General features: G+C 39.7%; 1 protein-coding gene across 2 annotated transcripts; it reads left to right on the top strand.

Annotated features, from left to right (window-relative positions):
* Positions 1-17,784: 17,784 nt before the first annotated feature.
* LOC148035888 (uncharacterized) lies at positions 17,785-22,558 on the top strand. 2 transcript variants are annotated; one of them, XM_087677904.1, is made up of 3 exons: positions 17,785-18,725; positions 19,490-19,901; positions 20,111-22,558. In XM_087677904.1, the coding sequence occupies exons 1-3, from the start codon at positions 18,096-18,098 to the stop codon at positions 21,772-21,774; spliced, it is 2,706 nt and encodes a 901-aa protein (XP_087534030.1). In that variant the 5' UTR covers positions 17,785-18,095; the 3' UTR covers positions 21,775-22,558. The 2 variants fall into 2 exon arrangements, with proteins under 2 accessions (XP_087534030.1, XP_087534029.1); XM_087677903.1 differs by having other exon boundaries at positions 17,786-18,725; positions 20,105-22,555.
* Positions 22,559-22,774: the final 216 nt, after the last annotated feature.

Genomic DNA, 22,774 nt, shown 5'->3' with positions numbered 1-22,774 from the left:
TGTTGTTCTCTTGGTTTGGTGCTCTCTCCTGACCTGCTCCTCTCTCTCAATCTCTCACAAGCTCAAATGAGCTCTTCTCTCCTTTTTCTCTCCTTTTAATGCTCTCCCTTTCTTCCCTTGCTCTATTTTCCTTTCTAGGATATTCAAAATCCCTTTTCTTCTCTTTCCATGCTTCTCTGCTTCCTGGTTATTACAAAAACTTATCTTTTCTTTCATTTTCCTTATTTCCCAAATCTTAATGCATCCTACTAATGAAAAAAATCCTACCACTAATCTAGCCAACACTCTTAAATCTCCCAAAACCTAAACTATCCAACAAAGGAGATCAAACCCTTCCAAACACCATATTGGGGAATATAGGAATTTCCCATAAGTTTGGGACATGTAGTCAAATATTTGGATTTGTCATAACTTGAATACTATAACTCCGAATCAAGTGCTCTATAGCTCAATAGATTCTATTTCAAATGCTTTTCAATTATAGGTCACATCATGTGGTTTTGAGAAACTTATGGGCATGTTATCTGGGTGCCACCTTTTTAGTATTCAAAAGATGGGGATTGGGAGAAACTCACTAATATTGTGTTTCCAATTCCCTCACTTCCTCCTAAACTATGCACTGTTTCAGAGACAAACTCATACTCTATCACTCGATTTGGAGCATAGAAGCACTCAAACTTGAACTTGTTGGTCCCGACAATGGAACCAAAATGTTGTTGCTATCACTAGCAATAATTGCGACTCTATGGACTACTAATCAAGTCAAGCATTTCAAGTGAGTAGCAAGAGCTACCTCTCACATAGTTGTGCATGCTCTCGCACAAGGATGTAGTAAGCTTACCATTGAATCCGATAATTATAGTCCTCTTCCTTGAATCCTTCAATGGCTCCACAATTCAAGGCACTAGCTCATGCAAGCTCCATGACCATGCTCCAAGCTCCAAGCTCCATAGTTGTATGCATGAGAAAAGAGAAGAGAAAAAGGAGAAGTAGAAAAGAGGATAAGAAGAGCTTCTCCATGGTCTCTCAATCTCACACTCTCCCTCTCTCACACTCCCTCTGTCATACATAAGAAGGAAGCAAGAGCAAGAACAAGAAGAGAGCTAGTTTGCACACACACCAAGAATGAGCTTATCCATTCACTTTTTGAGCTTTATACATGCCCTTCTCCCCTTGGGCACCCAACCCATTTCCATGATTGATAATCTAGCCCTGGTCCCTTTTTCTCACTTGTTTCATATTCTTTCCTATTATCATGGATCCTTTACATGTGCCTTTTCATTTACAACTTGCACAAGGAGGGAGCCTAGCACTCTTTTACAAAGGACTAAAATGTGATTTATCTCTTGTGTTTCATGTTCTTGATTTTAAAATTTTTCATGTGCTTTTTAGTCTTATTTTTTCTATCAAGCTATCTTCTTATGCTCCTTCTCAAGCCTTCTTTGTGCCTTGTGTCATTCTGAGGGTTAACAGGAACTTTGATATATAAAATCAATTGATGCTATAAAACAAATTGAAAAATTTACAAAGAATACAAATCTAACTCAATATATAGCTTCTCATTATTAGTATAATGACTTTGTACAAGACCATAAGTGTTGTACCAATAGAAGTATCCACTTTTTAAACCTTTTGTCTTGGAGCATAGCCAAAATACTTAATGATATCATACTTTTCAACCCATGTCTCTATTTATAGATACATGGGAATACCCTACATATCTAGACAAAGTTTTGAGAACAAATATCGGCATTGTTTGGCTTGTCAAAATAATTTATATGGTAAATCTTCATAATTCTTGAATCGAGCTTGGAGAAGCAATGCGTAAGGACAAAATCTTGCCCAAAGGTGGTTCTTATGCCACTAAATCAAGCTAGGAAGCCATTATCACCATTAAAAAGTGACCAATGAGTAAGTTTTGGAGCCTTGTGAATTTTTTGTGGGGATTCATCTCCTACATTGACTTCGTCTCCAACATAGATGTCCTCCTAAAAATGTCAAGATCTAAGTAATTTTTGGATCCCTATGAATTTTTTGTATGGGGACTCATCTCCTACATTGACTTCTTCTCCAACATAGATGTCCTTCTTCCCAATGTGAAGATTTGAAGGCTTTAAAAAAATAACTGCTCTTGTGTCCCCCTTCTCTCCAATCTCTAAACCAACTTAATAAGTTAGAATCTCCTCTCCAATGTCTATATCTTTAGGCTCTACAATATCAAGGACTTGATGTTCTTTTGGTTGGTGGTCTCCATTTGCAGTGGAAAAAGGATGACATAGGAGACTTTAAGAAACATTACAATAAGAATACAAAATCATTTAAAAAATTATATTGCAATAGTTTGTCATCATTTTCATGCATTATTAAACCAAAACATCAACCCCAACATGTTTTCTCCTCGCTTGCTTAAATGAGAAGATCTAGAAGAAGAGTCATGAACATACTCTAAAGGGAGCTTGTAGAAAATGGGATTGTACTGTAAAGAGTCTTTAAAGTTTGTACTTTCAATTATCTAGAAGAAGTCATGAACATACTCTAAAGAGAGTCTTTAGAAAATGGGATTATATTATAAAGAGTCTTTTTATATTGTATAGTTGATAATCTAGAAGAAGAGTCATGGACATACTCTAAAGGGAGTCATGATAAGATCTAGAAGAAGAGTCCTGGACATGTAAGATGTTGGAGAATAGATCTACATATAGGCATGAGATCTTTTAACCTCTCAAGATTTATATCTTCTCTCTCATGCTATGCATTGACTAGAGGATCATGGCCCCTAGATCATGACACATGCAAAAGAAGATCATGGCCATAACAACCTAGAAAGGAGGATGACAACATGACCAAAATAACCTGGATCCTATGGTGTGTAGATGGTCCTTGGACAACATTGGATGTCATTCCTATGGCACCATGGGGTCTAAGTAAGGAAGAATATGAGAGAGAAAAAATGAGAACTCAAAACCTCTTTACATGGAGTCCTCTCTCAAACATGATAATGTTGCACAAGCTTCACTCAAGCCTTACTATTAAGGCTCTTCTCACTACACTCAAAGACAAGCATATTCTCTCAATATTTAGCTTCTACCATAATGAAATGGACAAACTGAAGGATTAACCTTGATCTAGCCATATTTCTCCCCCTCTTTCCATCTCTCCATCCCTCTCTTAATCTCCCTTCCTCCCTCTTCCTCTTCCTATCTTTCCATCTCCCTCTCTCTTTCTCTCTCTCATAGTCTCCATTCCTCTCTCCCACCCATCTTCTCCTCCGTCACTCTCTCTTTCCATCTCTCTCTTACCCTCCCTCCCTCACTTCTCTCTCTCTCTCTCTCTCTCTCTCTCTCTCTCTCTCTCTCTCTCTCTCTCTCTCTCTCTCTCTCTCTCTCTCTCTCTCTCTCTCTCTCTCTCTCTCTCTCTCTCTCTCTCTCTCTCTCTCTAGAGAGAGGGAGGGAGGGAGGGAGGGAATCTCTCTCTTCATCCCTCTCTCTCCCTCCTACTAACTCTCTCTCATTCATCTCTCTTTCTCTCCCCCTCTTAATCTCCCTCCCTCCCCCTTTCCCTCCCTCCCTCCCTCCCTCCCTCCCTCCCTCTTTACAACTCTCTTTCTTAATCTCCCTCCTTCCCTTTCTATCTCTATCTCTTAGTTTTCCTCTCTCTTTCCCCTCTCTATCTCTCCCTCCCTCCCTCTCTATCTCTCTCTTTCAATAAGGGAGAGAGTGAGAGAGAGAGAGAGGGGAGAGAATCCATCTCTTGATTTCTTTCTTACCCTCTCTCTCCCTCCTTTCTCTCTTTCCATCTCTCTCCCTCCCTCCCTCTCTTTCCATCTCTCTCTCTCTCTCTCTCTCTCTCTCTCTCTCTCTCTCTCTCTCTCTCTCTCTCTCTCTCTCTCTCTCTCTCTCTCTCTCTCTCTCTCTCTCTCTCTCTCTCTCTCAAGTTCTTCCTCACATTCTCTCCCTCTCCCTCTCCCTCTCTCTCTCTCTCTCTCTCTCTCTCTCTCTCACACACACTTTTCATCTCTCTTCCTCTCTCTCTTAGTCAAAACATTCATAGGATTTTGCCACAATGATTGTTTTGGTCCTTTTTTTCCACAGTGTAGCATCACTGTATAGTGATGCTTTTAGCAATGCTAATAGCGATGTCGAAAACAACATCACAACCTAGTGTCGCTATAGATTCATTCCCTTATAATATCACCCTCTCTTACATAGATTATACATTAAAACAAAGCTAGAAATGGTAAAGAAAGCAAACATTAAAAGAAACATAGCAAGCATTAAATCCCTCTTCTTTCTCTCTTTCTTCTCCTCTTCTTTCTCTCTTGCACACAATCTATATTAATATCAAAATAATAATGGTGTAAAATAGCTTACATTGACATCTCTCCTTCTTCTCTCAAGCTTTATGCCCACACACACTTCCTCACCCAATTTCAAAGTGAGAAAGGTGCTAAAATGGAAGATTGGTTTCTTACATCTCTATCCCATTCTCAAGCATACAAGCCTCTTTTTTGTGGCATAGTGGGAATGTCAGCATCATTGAGCACTTGATTCCATCCTTATAACAACAATGAAACCAAAGACATTGATGCTTACACTTGACATTGGGACATTGAATGGACTTTTATTGTTGTGAGTGTTTCAAATACTCATCAATATGACCATCACTCACATAGTTGGCTCATATTCTAAACTCAAAGCCATTTGATCTCTCCTTAGTATCCCAAGCAAGAAAGAAAGCTAATTACTAAGAGCTTGTGGTGGACTCACCTTCTTACCTTTTTACATCATAGTGCAAATTCCTTCGAAGGGTTATCAATGGCCTCACGATTCATGTGATGTTGTTTGATCCACTCCCACTCTTCATCAAAATCGATATGATCTACAAGTGCTCCAAAAAAAAAGAAGGAAATGTATAGAATAAGTAGTAGTAATAGCATTCCCAAACTCATACTCTACCTCTCATCCTCCAAGCTATGGAAGGAGAAGAAGAAAAAGAGAAGAAAAGCAACAATTTTTTAACTCACACCCTCACTCAAGAAGGTACACAAGAAGATAAGATGGAATCAAAAAGGGTTGCTCACACACTAGAATGAGCTCCTCTATTCACTTTTTTACTTTTATACATAGGGTTGGGTTAGGATTTTCTTCAATAAGTTGAGCACCCTATCCAATTATAGAATGTTGACTAGTTCCTTTTCATATATGCATGCACATTATGTTAACTAGACCATCTCTACCTAAAGTGAAATACAAGATTTGTGCCCACAATCTCATAGTTGTTGTTAAACTCTATATAATATGGGAAAGCTTACAATTTGTCCAAGAGTGAGCCCGAATCTCCATTATACAAAAGTAATAGTGCAACCTAAGAAAGCTTCATATTATAAAAAATAGTTTATAGATAATTCTAGCACTTAAACTTGCACACTTTTGCTTCAACTTTGCATCTTTATTCTTCCTTGATGGTTTTTTCAGACACACACACATACACACACACGCGCACGCACATGCAATAAGAAAATATTGAAAGGTAAAGCCTAAGTGGAAAACCTCCCACTTAAAGTTAAATGTATCCCTATTGATGAGAGAATGGGAAAAAAGTGATAAAGTATAAATGTACATAAAGTACAATAAGATGAGGAATAGACATCATCTCATCCTATGCCCATCATCTTCCAGAAGGCAAAATGTTTCGTTGAGAGACTTTTATTGAGAAGATCTACAGGTTTCTCATTAGTCGAGATCTTGAAAACCTCAATAGGCTTGTCCTCTACCACTCCATGAAGTGATAGCGCACCTCAATGTGCTTCATCTTTATGTGGAAGACCGGATTCTTGGCCAATTGAATGGCACTCATGGAATCAGAACCCCATGTAGGGACCACATCAGTAATACCAAGGTTTGCAACTAGATGGCCTTAACCAAAGAGCCTTAGTGTTTGTAAAACATACTCTATCTCTATATAGATAGAGTCATGAATTTTTGTACCCTAGGCATCCAAGAAACAACACCTCTAGCAAAGGTAAAGACACAACTAGAGATGGACTTCCTACAGTCTACATGTCTTACATAATCAAAGCCAGTGTACCCCACGACTCCTATATCCTGGCCACCATAGCATATGCACATATAAGTAGTGCCTTAAGGTACCTCATGATACCCTTCATGGCATCCTAATGTTGCATGCCATGTGTACCCATATAGCGTGCCATAACTCCACTATAAATGCTATGTTAGGACGAGTGTCTATAATGGCATAAATCAAACTACCCCCACTACAGATGCATAAGGGATCTTAGCTATATTAACCTTTTGCTCATCAAACTACATGCACTCAACATGACTAACCTTCACACATGAGAAGGTAAAGGACAATAGGCTTAATATTTTGCACATGAAATCGCTCAAGTACCTTCTAGATGTACTCCTTCTATTTTGCACATGAAATCGCTCAAGTACCTTCTAGATGTACTCCTTCTGTGACAAGTAAAGGAGACCCATAGAGCAATCACGTGTGATGCACATACCAAGAATATGTGAGGTCTATCCCATGTCCTTCATCTCAAAGCTCTTCTTGAGCTGATTTTTCAAGGCATCTCATCATCATGAGTGCTCCCAATAATCAACATACCATCCAATAGAGTACCAAAAACATAATGCTACCATCATGGGCCTTCTTCGTGTATAAATATAGATTCATATCACTATACAGGTATCCATGTGAATGCATAAAAAGCATCAAAATTGTGGTGCCATTCCCAAGGTGCATGTTTAAGGCCATAGAGGCTCTTTTTCCACTAACACACTAGGTGTTCCCTACCCTTTTCCTCAAAGCCCTCAAAAGGTTGTTGCATATAAATCTTATCATGCAAGTCCCCATATAAGAAAGTTGTCTCGACATCCATCTGATATACGTCCAAATCGAGTTGTGCAACCAAAGCTAAAACCAAGCGTAGGGTGGTCATCTTGACAACAAGAGAGAAGATTTCATCAAAGTAAATACCATGCTCCTACTTAAAATCCTTAGCAACCAATCTGGCCTTATTGGCTAGCTTGGCGCATCCCGAGGTACTCTTCAACTTGTACACCCACTTGAATGGCAAAGCATATTTTTCACTAGACAAAGAAACCAAATCTCACATACAATTTTTCAATAGTGAGTCATACTCTAACTACATGGCCCTCTCCCAAGAGTGACTATCACATTTATGCATGGTCTCATTATAGATAAGATGATCACCAACATGTATCACTATAACATAATCCATAGAGGGTGCAAACTGATCGAGCTAACGTCTATCTCTAGTAGACCATCACAAAATAGGCTATTTACCTTGCCTACCTCAATGACCTCCTCAAGCTGCTTATGCATTTTCTCCTCATGGAAAACAACATCATCGATGTGGATGACCTTCCAAGCATATAGATCCCGTAGGAAATAGCCCATCTCATTTGCATCCCCATAGCCAAGAAAGATGCATTTCATAAAATTAGGATTTAGATTATTGCACTTGTCCTTAGGAACATCATAAAAAGCCTCATAACCAAAAACACGCAAATGAGCATATGATGGAGGTTTTCTAGACCATATCTCCTCTACAACTTGATAGTCAAGAGTAGTGCATAGGGATTGATTAATCAAATGTATGACAATACTAACCGCATTAGTCCAATAGTGTTACAGCAAGCTTGCCTTGCTAAGCATACTATGAACTTAATCCTGAATCATCCTATTCATGCTCTTAGCTATACCATTCTAGGGTGGGGTGTATGGGGCGGTCAACTAACACTTAACATCCCTCTCATCACAAAACTACTCAAAGGCTTTAGAGACATACCCTCCCTCATTGTTAGAATATAGGCATTTTAGTCTATATCCAAAAAGACTGGTTCTTAACAAAAGCAAGCAAACATTGAAATCTAGCCAAGACTTTCGATTTTTTCTTTATGGGATATGCCTAGAACTTATGTGAGTAATCATCAATGAAAGTAAGGAAATAACTCATGCCACCTAAAGACTTGCATGGCATAGGTCCACAACCATCAAAATGAATAAGAGCTAAAGGCTCACCCATGCATGTAATGCCAAACTTCTTATACGAGTTACACGTATGCTTGCCATAAAAACAATGATCACAAGAATCAAAACACTTAATAGTCAAAGAGTGAAAGATATTGCAAACGAGTAAGCATTTTTATCCCTTTTAATAACATGTGTCTAAGACGATGATGCCATAATGATACATGTGATACTACAACCACTACCAAAACATGGTCAATAGACCTAGATACAAGTAAGGGATAAAGAGTGCCAGACTTGGTATATTATAAGATCTGAGATACATGCTCGACCTTCTTATATACTTAAATGGTGAATATTGTGCTAGTGCAGAGAGAGAAAATATGAGAGAAAAGAAAGATGTAGAGAGAAAGAGAGAGAGATTGAGATATTGACAACACACTAGGGACATGAAGATGGGCCATTCCCCCCCTCCTTGTGGAGTTATATTATTGACAAGGAGCAAGCTCCTCTGTTACACATAAACCAGTTCTTAACTTGTAGATCTTGGGAACAAGATCACGGTTCCTTGCACAGTATACAACTGGCTAACACTTACATAACTTGGAAGTTGGCACATTTTGATCCTTCTTGAATCTCTCCTTCTCTCCTACACAATATGTGTAGGGATCTCCCCCTGGAACTTGATTTCAGTAGAGCTTCCATAGCACTTGCACCTTCTCTCATACACAATATGTATAAGGATCTCCTCTTGGATCTTGATTTCAGCAGAGCTTCAGCAACACTTGCACCTTCTCTCCTCCTCTTGGAACTTGATTTCAACAGAGCTTTCGCAGCACTTGCACCTTCTCTCCTCCTCTTGGATGTACGCAAAAAGTGATGCTTCCTTCACCTCTTCCACACCCAAGGAGAGCCTCCCTTTTATAGGCTCCAAGAGCTTCTCTTCTTGGAGAGAGACTTGAGTGCCAATATTGGAAAGGTTGATCTTCATGCAAGATGTAGCTGTTCCAAGACCTACTCTGCAGCACCAATTTTGGAATATCTCTCTTTGCGTTGCTCGGATAGAAAAACTTTCAACACAAAAGTTATAGATCTCACCGTTTCTGATAACCCTATCATGTTGTTTTTAGAGATCGGTGTTCTAACATGAGATATTTTAAAAATAGATTCACCATGTCTATTTTAAGAAAAACAACTTTTTTAACTATATTCTTAGCTTATGGTCCATGCAACCACCTTGAGATATAGATAAGGAGATTTCATTAGATTGCCTTGGGCCTCAACCTTAATATTTTCTTCCACACAAAATCTTGTGTCATCTTAGACCCTATAAAGAGAAAATCACTTCTCTCCTCACTTCTAGAGGATCACGTCTCTCGTCTTTCTTAGTGAGAGAATTATCTCCTTTTTCTTCGTGAAAGAATTACTTCTCTCCTTAATTCATTAAGAGAGAAAAGGCCTTAAACCTTGACTTGTAAGGGAGAGGATGACCCCAAATGAATGCAATTCTCATTGCACATAAGTAAACATTCCCAGGTGTCCGTAAATGCACACATAAATATATACACACAATGCTAATGCACTTCCTCTTCTTAGAACTCAATCCATCTTCATTTACGTGTAACTCCTTGGTTCTTGTGTACACTCTTACACTTGGCAGACACTTCCTTCCCCCTTCATAACTTGTACTACTACGTATACGAGATATCCTTGTCACAGTGCTCTGATCGCCCCGTTAAGTGATGCACTAGGAATACTGGTCTCATGACCATGCTAGATCATCATCAACACTTAAAGAAAAGTGAGTCATTAATCTATTGATAAAAATTTACTAAATGGAGAATGTGTAATAAGCAATCAATTTAGTGACATGGTACCTCATGCTAGGACGAGACTTCCATAGGTAAACTTCCATGATAAAACACCAAAAGAGATAGCATAACTTGCATCATCTGATTATCCAGTTAAAAGTAGGTATTTAGTCAAAACCAAAACATGGCATATATCATGCAAAGTAAATAGAGTGCCTAAAGGGAACTGCAATTGGATATCTCCAATACCAACAATATCCAATTCCAAGTCATTACCCAATTTAACAAATCCTATATGCTGCAATAAGAGTGGAACCACTCTCCATTAGCGGTGACATGAAATAAAGCCCTTGAATCAAGCAGTCTCGACACTAAGCATAGGTAGATGAGGCATCAATCAAATACAAAACATCAAGAGAAGAAGCTACAAGGATATAGTAATCATCAAAATCAATTTGCATGACATTAATCTCTTAAATCTTGACATTGGACTTGCTAGGAACAATGCCACAATCGTCATTCTTTTCCTATACTTTATCCTTTTCCTTTTTCTTACACTCTTTATCACAAATTTTATAGCACTATGGCAGATATATGGCCCTGGTTCCCACAATAGTGACAAGTCAATGCGGACTTACAGCTATGAGACATACTCTGCAAGACTATCCACGTGACTAAGAACAAGACTTTAGAGAGTCTCTCCCATGGCGGTTATTCCCACTCCTACCATTATTGGAAGCATCGATATTCTTTCTATTAACCTCTTCATTCAAGAGTGCACTCTCTACATCCTACAATTTTAGCCCATTAGTAGGTATATTTGCACACATAGTAGTACAAAATGTGTCCCATGACACAGGCATGTAACCAACAAGAACAAGGGAGGAAGCTTGTCCTTAAACTCAATTCCTTGCAAAGAAAAGTGACTGAAAATAGAATGAAACTCATTCAAATGGACCTCCCCTTCATACAAGGTTCCGTGAGTTGCTTTAGCTAATACATCTGAGAGGCAGGGCTCTGCTTATCATAGACATTGTGAATCTTGTCCCATAACTACTATGCAGTCTACCCATCATCAAAGACAACATTATAATAGACCTACTTAGAGAGTGAAAAAATGATTGTAAATTAATATAACCCATCCAATTCAACCCAACTCTATACGTCAAAGTGTTTGGGCTTTACACCCTTATGTCTCAATGGCTTAATTTGTAATTTTTGCACTAGAACCTACTAGATTTGTGTCTTCCAATAGCTATAATTTGTGCCATCCAACTTCTCAATGTTAAAGATAGCATTGACATTCCATCCACTAGCCGTAATGTAAGAGATGAAATGACAATCCAAGACAAATAGGTTGCTATAAATGGCACCAAAATAGCCCCAAAATCACAACCAAACAAAGAGTTGAGAAAGAGAAATTTCCAGAAGGATGACTTGTTCACTAATGGTAATCAAGTGATTGTCCTTAGATAGAATGCCTAAAACTGAAATAACATGCTACTGTAATAAATTGCAACAATATGCTAACAACTAGCTATGAATAACCAAGAAAGAAAAACCAGGAACAACCGACACTAAAGGCTGTCACAACTACAGTGTCAATAACCATACATTTGGTAGACAAAGACATCATGTACATAGGAGATCTCAAGGTAAAGAAAGGAAAGTTGTCAAATACAAAACCCATTGGGAAAAGCTCAATATATAACCCAAAAGCATACAAATATCACTCACAACACACTGATAGACATAAGAGCCAGGTCCAAAGTAAATGATCAAATCAGCCCACTATAGGATAACTGCATTCAATACATATCAAGAGAGCATGCACATGAAGTAAGTGTCTCATGGTCTTGGTAAAAGTAATCTCAAGCTCAAATGCATAAATCCAAAGCTCTATGTAACATCTAAACTAGCACAAGTAACTTGCACTAGAACAAAATCAAATGTCAAAAGCTCAAAACATCAAGTACATTATCCAAGTATCCAAGATACATAAAGCATAAGTCATGAGTATAAAACCCAATAGATTCTTCAAGCCTTTAATTGTGTAAGCCATTGAAGTAACCTAGGCATGTAACCACAACCAAGATCAATACAATGGAGCGCTAATCTCAACTCAAAAGCATCCCATAGCATATCAAGAAGTATACATAACAATCGAAGTAGTAAGACATCCATTGAGTATCCCGTAAAACATCAATGAGCGTTAGGCATAAGCTTTTAACTAATAAATGTTTGCTACCATATTATTGTAGCATTGAAATGATAGTGAAATCTAAGCTATTTCAACCTCTAATCAGTCCCAAAAGCATAACTATACCATTCAGGCACCAAAGTAGCACCCCTAAAGCATCAAACATGCATTATGGAATTTACTATTTGTTGTCTGAATCAGAATTGTTCTATTCTATGTGAAATAGAGAATAGAAAATTGCATAGAATTAGCTCTGAGTGTACCCAATTTTGTAGCTCTTGTCACACTCTTTGTTTCTAGCTATAGAATACATAAATCCAATAGCACATGCAAAAGTTATGGCCAAAATTTGATAGTACTGTCAAGCTATCATAGCTATCCACAACTTCTATAGCATGCTTTATCCACTCAAAATGGATAGAATGGTTGCTTCTTAGATCAATAAGCACTCATCAAGGCTTACCTAAGCTTTGGGAAGCTCCTCAACAAGCGTCAAGCAAGCTTGAATGAGGCGGAAGAAGGAAAGACTCAATGCATACCTCGAGAGGAAGAAATAATGGTTTCCATGAAACCTTGAGTTGAAGCTTTGAATATGAGCTGAAGCAAAGTATGAAGAAGCTCCTCGAATGGCTGACTCTATACCGGTTGAAAGGTAGATCCCAAGTGGAAGCACACAAGAAAATGCAAGAGCACAGCAAGAGGTATGGCAGTATTGATAGAACGAGAGAGAGAGAGAGAGAGAGAGAGAGAGAGAGAGAGAGAGAGAGAGAGAGAGAGAGAGAGAGAGAGAGAGAGAGAGAGAGAGAGAGAGAGAGGCTATATGTGAGAACTCTAGCAATCACAATATGTGATTGGCCTTCCCTTGTTCAAATGTCACTAAAAGAATAACGAATGAAGTGACAATGATGGGCGCCCATCACTGGAGTGTACAAGTAAGCAGGTACTATGAGTGTAATGAATACACGGGTGATTAGGCACAATCACATTTACTCCCAACAAATCTTTTAAAACCACCACAAGTGCAAATACAAAGAGAAATAGTAATCTTGGTATTCCAAGCAGTACCTTCAAGAGTTTCTTGCTTTATATAAACTAAATTACATATCAGTCTTCTTCCAATGGTGCATATAGGTACATTGAGATAGAGAAATGTTGAGAAGATGTAAAAGACAATGAATAAGAAACGATAATAAAAAAGGACAAAAATAATATGTGAAAAGAATAAGCATATAAATGTTTAAAAATTAAATTTTAAAATAGTCAGAGACTAAAACTTAAAAGACTTTCAAGTCTTATCTCCATATCTTAATTTAGTATTGATGTACTTATTCTTCCAATAAGCCTTAAGTGTTGAGACAAGAGCTAAGTTCTTGAACTCTACATCCTTTTTTTCTTTGCAAATATAAATGGGCTTCCCCCTTAGAGTTGGCAATGTACTCTATCCAATGTTGAGTGTTAAGATAATGAGCCATGGTCCATCCAGGCTTAAGATTATTCAAAAATTTAGGTAGCCAAGTCTTCTCCTTTCTTAAGGGTCCAAATGTGTGGTCAATTTTGTTTGATTCATGGAAGCAAAGATAAGTTTCATCCCAAATATCCCTCCACTTATTGATTCTTTATTATCCAAGGTCTTTGCATACTAAGGATGCAACCAAGGAGGAGTTATCTCTCCCTCAAAAGCTTCTATTTCATCTAGAGTACCCCATTTGAATAAGGCCACTCTTTATTAAGGCAAAATGAGTTGTGAGGGAGTTTGATTGATTTCTTAATCATGTCGCATTATAGATAAAAGAAGAGCATAAATATTATCTAATTACTTATTTGGTTCTCTTTAACTTTAAGGTTGCATTAATATTAAATAACAACACCTCTCTCATTTCTCTCTCTTATCTTTCCTAAAGATTTTGAAATTCTGTAGGATCATTTGCTACTATTTAGTAAAGGGATTAAAAGTATATGACAAGTCTGTAAGTGAATAATAGAGCCAAGAGTTCATTGCCATTGGGTTTAACAAAGACTTCACAAAAAATGAGAAGTGAGGTCAAGGGAAGGAGCATCAAGAAGTTTAGAGAGCTAAAAAGTGAGCTAGCAATCCTATTATTAGCGAAGACCAAAAGAATCTTGTGTAATCAATCACCACTATTTTCACCATGGAAGTTTAAACTGTAACCATATTGAGCTAACCATATTGAGCATTCTTACATCAGCTACATGACAAGCTAATGAGTTTGATAGGTAATCATTCATACATCCTACCACAAGCTAATGAGCTTGATGGGTACTTGGGGGAATCTCTTCATGTGATTCCCACTATGTCTCCCTAATGACATTGGAAACAATTACAATTAGATAGGCATCAAATGGGGTGTTAAAGTAAGTGATGCCTCTAGAAAAGGAACTTGGTCTAAATGAGAGGATGGATAAGGTGTGAAATAATGGTTGAGTTCACATATAGGATTGACCACATGCATTGCACAAGATGTAACCATTTTCCTATATAAACAAGCACTTGATAATACACATGATAACCCTTGATTGCACATTAGTCTGATGGATTCATTTATGTATCATCTAGCATGGTATTCATAATCTTGTGTTTGAGTTCTAAACGTGTGTGCAAGATTTTAGAATCTAAGCCAAAGGATGGTAAATCATTTGGCTTTTGTTATTTTAAGGTAAAACTTTTGTCCCAAACTCAAACTCGATTTTCCCAAAAGCAATGCATTATTGCTCGTTGTTTCAAATGGATTTACCAAGCATACATGATATTGTTGTGACATAGGTAGATGCTATGAGACACATCTCATGCAAGAGAGGTAACATGTTAAATGCATATGTACTATTTTGATCATGTCATTGAGGTTTAGTAGTTCTTTTTCATTATAAGAATTTTGTACCTTGAAGTACTTATGTGCTTGAATGTTATCTATGTCATAATAAAAACATGGTTTTTCTTGCAAAGGCTAAGTAAAATTTGGCAATTTAGTATATGTTTGTTTTTCTAATAGTGTTGTTAGTCAGTATCTAATATGACATGTTTCTGTGTTACCCAAATTAGGTCATATATTACATTGTACTTTCAATAGCTTGCACACAAAAGTGTTTTCTCTACACTTGGGATTACTAAAAACCTACAATAAGTCTACTTTCAAATCGATTGATGGGAAGCCACCACATGAAGCATGACCTAGTACACTATGTGTGTGCTAATTTCATATGTACATGACTAATGTACTCATTATAATGCATTTTTTATACAATATTATTACTTGAATTTTTTAATCCATAGTGAGACTAGATTGAGGGTAGCACATGTTTTGTATGTTGTACAAATCTTTATATCATTTCAAATGCACAACTTCCTACATGCAAAATGAAGATCTAGAAAGAGAGAGAGATGTTCTAAGTTTCTATTCAAACAATAGTACTAGCAAAAGCATTTAACTCTTGACTTTATCATGGTTAAGTTAAGCGGACATTATGATAGGCTTACTTTGGCCATATAATTCAAGCTAATGATTTCTCTATTGAAAAAAGCACAACTTATATGTTAGTAGTTTTCTTATTGGTAAGTTGAGATATTAGTAAGGCAACTTCTAAAAAGTTTTTATTCTTGATAAAAGGTTTACCTTTTTAACTCTATGTAAATCCCTTGTACGTTGTTACTTTGAAGCTTGAAATAGCTCTAAATGTTTTACATCATTTGTACAAAAAGTCTTTATTCTTGATAAAATGTTTACCTTTTTAACTCTATGTAAATCTTGATGAATACTAAGCAAAACACACTCTCTTATCATAATTAGTGTTGTAATATATAATACATCTCTTGAATAATCATGAATTTATGCTAAATATTAGGGTTTTACCTATCCCCATGGTGTAGGATAAAACATAACCTTGATATTCTTACCGCTTAGAGTTTTGCTAGATAGAAAATTTTATTGGTTTTCAAATGTAGAAATATGCTATGATGTGATAAATTTTCCCATTATTGTTCTTTTTGGTTTAATACTTTGGAGGGGTGTGGTTATCAAGTGCAAGTCTCTCGATCCACCTACTCGAAGACAAAAGAAGTAATGCTTTCCCATTATTGTTCTTTTTGGTTTAATACTTTGGAGGGGTGTGGTTATCAAGTGCAAGTCTCTCGATCCACCTACTCGAAGACAAAAGAAGTAATGCTGAGTAAGACTATACAAGAATCAAAGAATGGTTTCGAATGGACAATGCGAAAATCCTCATGTAAGAAAAGTTTTGGAATGAGGAATGAAATTTATCATAAATAGGGGGGTTGTTGTTTGGTATGAAGTAAATACAAATCACATAACACAAAATCTCTAGCTATAAATGCATTATGTTTCCCATATTGGCAACTTATGCAATCTATCTCATAGGACGAGAAGAATATGAGGTTCTCTCAACAACTTTACAAGCAGGTGAGACCTAAAATGGTGGGGTAGGATGCCATTTCTTTTCAAACTTTTCGTGCTTTAAGAAAGATGGCTTCAATCACTAAAAAAGAACCCTTAAATCACTAGGGTGCTAGGAGAGGTAAGCATTTGATGAATGTTGAGGGGCATTAATTATACTACTTGGGCCAGTAAGTATGTGCTAAAGTAGTTTTATGTATGTGAGTCATGATATCTTTTTTTCTTAGCTATACCTTAGGTAACCAAACATACCTTTGTATTCCTTGAACCTAAACCTTAGGTGTTAACTCTAAATCATGGTACTCACTTATTGCATATGAATTCATAAGGTTCAATGTAACGTTTCACATGGGCTCTCACAACTGTGAAACTATTTGGATTAGATATATTTTCCCCTCGGCTTATGATAGCCTATTAATGGTTGGAACTTGGGCTCTTAATTCATCATATTGTAGATTCAACCTCACCCATGCCCATTAATACAAACACTTATATTATTCCGATGCATTTGGTTGCCTTATTAAGAGAGATGCCTCCCTATTGCTTGTTTGTAAGTGGGCAACAAGGGCAACAAGAGAGACACTTCCCTGTTGTTTGCCCATGAATACAAACACTTATATTATTCCGATGCATTTGGTTGCCTTATTAAGAGAGATGCCTCCCTATTGCTTGTTTGTAAGTGGGCAACAAGAGAGACACTTCCCTATTGTTTGTTTGTGAGTGGTTGTTGCCAATTGCTTCAATTCTTAGCCATGTTACATTTGTTACGGTTCATCCTTGGTAGCTCATTCCTATCATCGAGTGTGTAGCCTATGCAATCAATGAGGCTCACCTCTATGTGTATTGGTCTCAACGTGAAGTGATCAAGGACAAATGTTGGTGCCAAATGCACTACAAATAGGGATTACTTGGAGAAGTGTTCATTGCCCCAAGGTGCTAGGCAAAGGTTTAGATTTGCCATGTGGCGCAAGTCCTTAAGGGTGAATGGTTTATCAAACCCAAAAGGGGGGACAAAGTGGTGATTGAAATACACACCTAAAAAAGAAGGCAACACGGTTGTGGAGGGTGGTTCATGATGTGATCAAGGCACAAGGCCACTAATTTGACATGGGCTCTAAAAGTGAGGAAGAGAAGACCGTTTTGTTGTGTTGTTGTCCCCAATCTATGGTACTACTAGAGACGGCTTATTACTATTTTAAGCATGGAAGCATACTCACGTGTGTCGAGGGAACACTAAAGAATGGGAGGGAGCAGTTGGTGGGGGTGCGTGTTTGTGTGTGTATGTGTGTGTCTCTTCGTGTAGTAAGATGTGTCATGTGTGGATCAATGGTTAGATTGAGAGTGGGGTTTGGCAAAGGGAAAGGTGTCTCTCTCTCTCTCTCTTCCCCTCCCCTCTTTCCCCTTCTCTCGTGTACCCATACTTCAACACACTTTTGGTGTGTTTATGTTGCCTCTGCAGCAACTAATGTGCAGGAAAAGAAAACAGTCCAACATGCCACCATCTGTTGAAATTGGGCTTTGTTTGGCTTCTTGTGATATAATGAATAGCTTGCCTTAGAGACAGCTTTTTGAGAGAGAGAGAGAGAGAGAGAGAGAGAGAGAGAGATTTCTGGCTTTGTGATCTGACAAAAAGAGAAGATGCTTCAGCAAGCCTCCTCTCTCGATCTCAACAGACATGCCCTTGACTTGAATCAGTGTGCGTGCAGCAGCAATGACACAGATACAGTTACGAAACAGAAGCAGCCCCCCAATTGTGGGGGAGGCCTGGATCACCACAGAGAAGAATTGGGCTCCTCTCAGAACGCCCCATCAGCATCATCCCCTTCTCATGCTCCCCCTTTTCTCTCTCCTCTCCTGCATCAATGGAAGCTCGGGCCTCCCTACTACTGGCTCCCAATCTTCAACTGGGAAGAGCTCCTCTTCCAACAGCAGCAACAGCAGCAGCAGCAATTACTGCAACAGGAGCAGCAGCAACAGCATCGTCTCACAGACTTTGCCTATGCACATCGTGGTGATCAGAAACTCCACATTGGAGGCACTGCTAGCACACCGCAGATTGCCATCACCACCGTCAATGGTGATGTCGGCCGCACCTGCTGCGATGTTGTCACTGCCGACGAGGACAAGAGCCCGCCAGCCAAGCGTCGCCGGGAGGAGACGAACGAGCATGATTCTTACACTGTGAACTCCCCTCCTTGGCTGCCCAATGGATGGATCACTGAGGTCCGCACGCGGAGAACCGGCTCGACCGCAGGCATTAGACGCAAGGTTGATCCTCTCTGCCTGTTTTTTCTGTCAGATTTTGCATGCATTTCATGCTGGTAGATCATCCATTAGGCATTATAGCACAACTGCAGAATCAGCCTTGTAAGGATCCAGAAGAGGGCCTGAATAACCCAAGTGCAACCACCGGCCTGTGGGCGGCCTTAACCTCATGCCAGCCTTGTGGGCGGCCGTTACCATCTCAGTCATCAGTCATCGGACAGACCATCAGGAGGACCTCATGCATGTTGTGAAATGCTGGCCTGGATGTTTGCTTTGACTGTCCGATGCAATGGATTTGATCTTTCAGAGAGGATGAATTTGTTACAGTCCAAGTTACAGTACACGATCACGATTTACATGTTACCTGCATTTGTGCCACAATTACAGTATGAGGAACTTCCAATCAACCGAAATGCCTTACAATGGTAATTTTTAGTATCCGAATGTCATGGTTTGTCTTGCCTGTACTCACCCAACTGTCTCTTCAATGTCTTCTTTCCAGCCTTAAAGCTCAAGCAGTTAGATGTAAATTGATGTTTTGGTTGTGTCGTGCAACATTACCATGGATTTTGGTGCATATTCCAATTATGTAGACTTGATGATCTCAGTTTCTGAGACATGTATTGTTTTTATCGGGGATTAATGCATACGATGCCTGCGCTATGGTGCCTTAGTACCTTTGCTAATTGATGCCACTGTGCCCATCTAGTGGCAACAAGTATATGTTGTACACCAAGCTTGACTGGGAAAAGTCCTGTATGTGGCAGCTTTACAAACATCTTGCATCAGGCAGGCGTTTTCGGACGCAGAAAGAAGTCTTGCGGTTCCTGCAGACAGGCAAAGGCAGGGTTAACAAAAAGCCTATATACACAGGCATTGCTTGTAAGAGCATGATTACAAGCCCATTGCTGATTGAAAACGGAACCCAACCATACATAAATACTGTTTGTGATGTCTCAAACTCATTATCATTAGGATTCAATGACAATCGAGGTGTGGAATGCTCCACTATCGCTGTGCCAACAACATTGGTAGCTAAGAATACCACAGGACAAAAGAGACATGCCCAAGAGACGATGACAGAGCATGCGACAAAAAGGCAGAAGGTCCAGCTTGACCCTCTGAACAAATCTGAAGAAAAGCAAGCTTCCAGGCTTTGGCGATGGCTTCAAAAGCCAGGTATGGATCATAGCTGATGATTTTGCACATTTGTATAAACATGCAATATGTGTGCATCCCTGCGTGAATTATTAATAAGATCTAAATCTCCGCCAACAAATTTTCGCATGTATGATGTCCATGTATGCATACCCTTGAGCATCATACATGATCCCTACATATGTGCACTTATCTTATACCTAAATATGCTTGTGTATGATAAGGTGCAGAAACCAATGGGGCTCAAAAGCATAAAACATTCAGGATCAATTCAGATGGAACTGCCATGGGAGCAAAGGCAAAGCAAATGCAGCCTGACCAGGCGTGTGCTGAGACATGCAGGCAACTCTCTATACCCCAAATGTATTCAAAATCGCAGAGAGAAATACACCCACCTCAAAATGGTGTAAAGCTAGAAGAAGTAAGAGCAGTAATTGTAGACGTGAACAGTAATACAGGAACTCAGGCAGCACCAGCAGCAATAATTGTGGGCATGAACACCAGAGAAGCTATTGACACAGCAAAAGCATTAAGCCAAAAACATATGGATTTGCACAGAGGATTACAAGGAAGCTTGCAGAAATGTGCAGAGGTGAGCAACCAAATACAATTATTTCAAGCTCAAAAGTGTGCAGAGATGGGCATCCAGATACAAACATTAAAAGCTCAGAAGTGTGCGGCAGAGAGGGAAGGAGCCCTAGGAATAGGGGTAGCCCAAAGACGCACATACGAAGCTCAAAGGTGTGGAAGAGAGGGGGGAGAACTCCCAATTATGGGGGTTTCCCAGAAGCAGAAATTAGGTCCTCAAAAGTGTTCAGCAGAAGAGGGAGGAAGCCCAATTATTCCAATAATGGGAGGTTCCAAAAATCAGAAATTGGGAGCCCAAAACTGTGGAAGAGAGGGGGAAGGAGCACCAATTATGGGGGTTGCCCAAAAGTGTGTGAGAGAAGCGGAGGGAGCGGTGACGGGTGGCGTCCTAACACCAAGATTGCCAGCCCTGGAAGGGGCCCCAATGGGGGTTGCCCAAGTACAGACATTGGAAGCCCAGAACGGTGCAACTCTGGTGGAAGGAGCCTCGACATTGGGGGGTGCCCAAAAGCAACCCCGGAGGTGTGCCAGGGTGAGACAGGCCGCCCGTATGCAGGGCACCCACCAAAACGAGGCAGGCCAAGGGTCTTCTGATACCGAGCCCAAAAGGGGGTCCCCAAAGGAAAAAGCCTTGATGAAGGCGGCCCAAACTGTACTGCATACAGATGCAATGCAGCAAGTGGGAGAAGTAGCTGCCCAAGCTTGGGCAGAGGCTGCCCCTGCCCTGCTGCAAGCAGCTCACAGAGACGTGCAAAGCTCCACAGAATTGGTTCCGTGCAGCAAGCTGGCCAGCGCCCACCAGCGAAGGCCCGTGGAGGAATCCTTTCCGTTGGGCAGGGTGCAAACGGCCGAGTTGGGCGGAACCCAAAGCGTGGCGTCCGCATTGGTCTCGGATTTGGGCGCCGCCCAAGCTAGATTACAAGCAGGCTACGTGTTCGCGGAAGCGGGCAGGACAGAAAGGCGGTCCGGGTCGGAAATCAGCGCCGCCCAAGTGGGGTGGGAGATCCAGGCGGCCTTCGGGGTGGTGGGTGCTGCCCAAGAGACCCGGGCCACACGGGCCGAGAGGAGGGCCGTTCTGAGGGGGAGGCCCCGGTCAGATAGCAATAGTAATAACCGGTTCTCGGTCCTGAACCCCAAGCTCGACCTTAGCGGCCTCAAGCCGGGCATCACCAGCCGCCAGCGGGCAAAGCTCGTCCAGAAGCTCAAGGCCAAGCATGCCAAACAGCTCTTGGCCGTCTTGGGTCGCAAGATCTGCCGCAAGCTCCTATCCGATGGCGGTTTTGTCAGCCTTCCTAGGCAGTTTTGAGCTTGCCCTTCTTGCCTTTTTTGGAGTTAGGGCTTTCCTTTTTTGGGTAAGTCGAGAGAACCACACAAGTATACAGGAAACGAAAAAAGCAATATTTTTGTTTTCTTGTTGCAGCATGTTCAAAGCAATGAGTCATCTCCTCGAACTCCCATATTTTATTTATTTATTTATATACGCCTTGCCAACGATCGTTTTGTTTAATCCACAACCTAATGTGGTATATGATGGCCTTTGTTCTATCAAGAGGAGGCACACATTCCTGGTTGATTTATCATGCTCTACAAAGAATTGTTACAAGAAATTCAACCCCAAAGCATGCACATGATTCTTCTAATGAACCAATCCACCTTGAGTAATCTCGAAAGGAGGAAAGGGTTGCTTTAAATAGGCCCTACTGGTGGCAACTTGGAAAATAATGTTGTTGCTTGCAATTGTTCTCACCTTATCAACTATTGTAGCAATTGGATACTCTCTCCTTTGTTATTAGTGGACACTCTTTCTTTTGTCACTAGTTGGTTTGTCTCCTACTTGGAGTATGTTTCTACTTACATTATCTAAATGGTTCTTCCCATGGACCAATACCCCTTGAGTGGAGGAGGATGAAGACAACCATGACTTGAATTCATGGGAGTTGGTGAAATATGAAGTCCCTTACATTTGCATGGGTGGAGGAGAATGAAGGCAACCATCACTTGAATTCATGGGAATGGGTGAAATGTAAGGCCCCCACATTATTTAATGAAATGAGCACTAGGAATTGCATGGACTAACTTCTTTAGCAATAGTGCAATGATGGTACCATAACCATGGTGCTAAACTCCAATTTGCATATTCACATCTCACCTTTGACTATAATCACCAAAATGTATAAGCAATGGCCTCCACCTATGGACTTCATTTCATTAGTATAGGTTTGTGTGCCAATCAAGCATGCTTCTTCTTGTGAAGTATTTTCATACTCTCAAAAGTTTTTTTTTTAATTTTAAACTTTAGTTTGCTT

Source organism: Lygodium microphyllum, chromosome 5 (assembly GCF_053477565.2).
Source record: "Lygodium microphyllum isolate KBCC chromosome 5, Lygodium_microphyllum_v1.1.10, whole genome shotgun sequence".
Lineage (NCBI taxonomy): Eukaryota > Viridiplantae > Streptophyta > Polypodiopsida > Schizaeales > Lygodiaceae > Lygodium > Lygodium microphyllum.
This window is presented reverse-complemented; position numbering and strand designations above follow the sequence as displayed.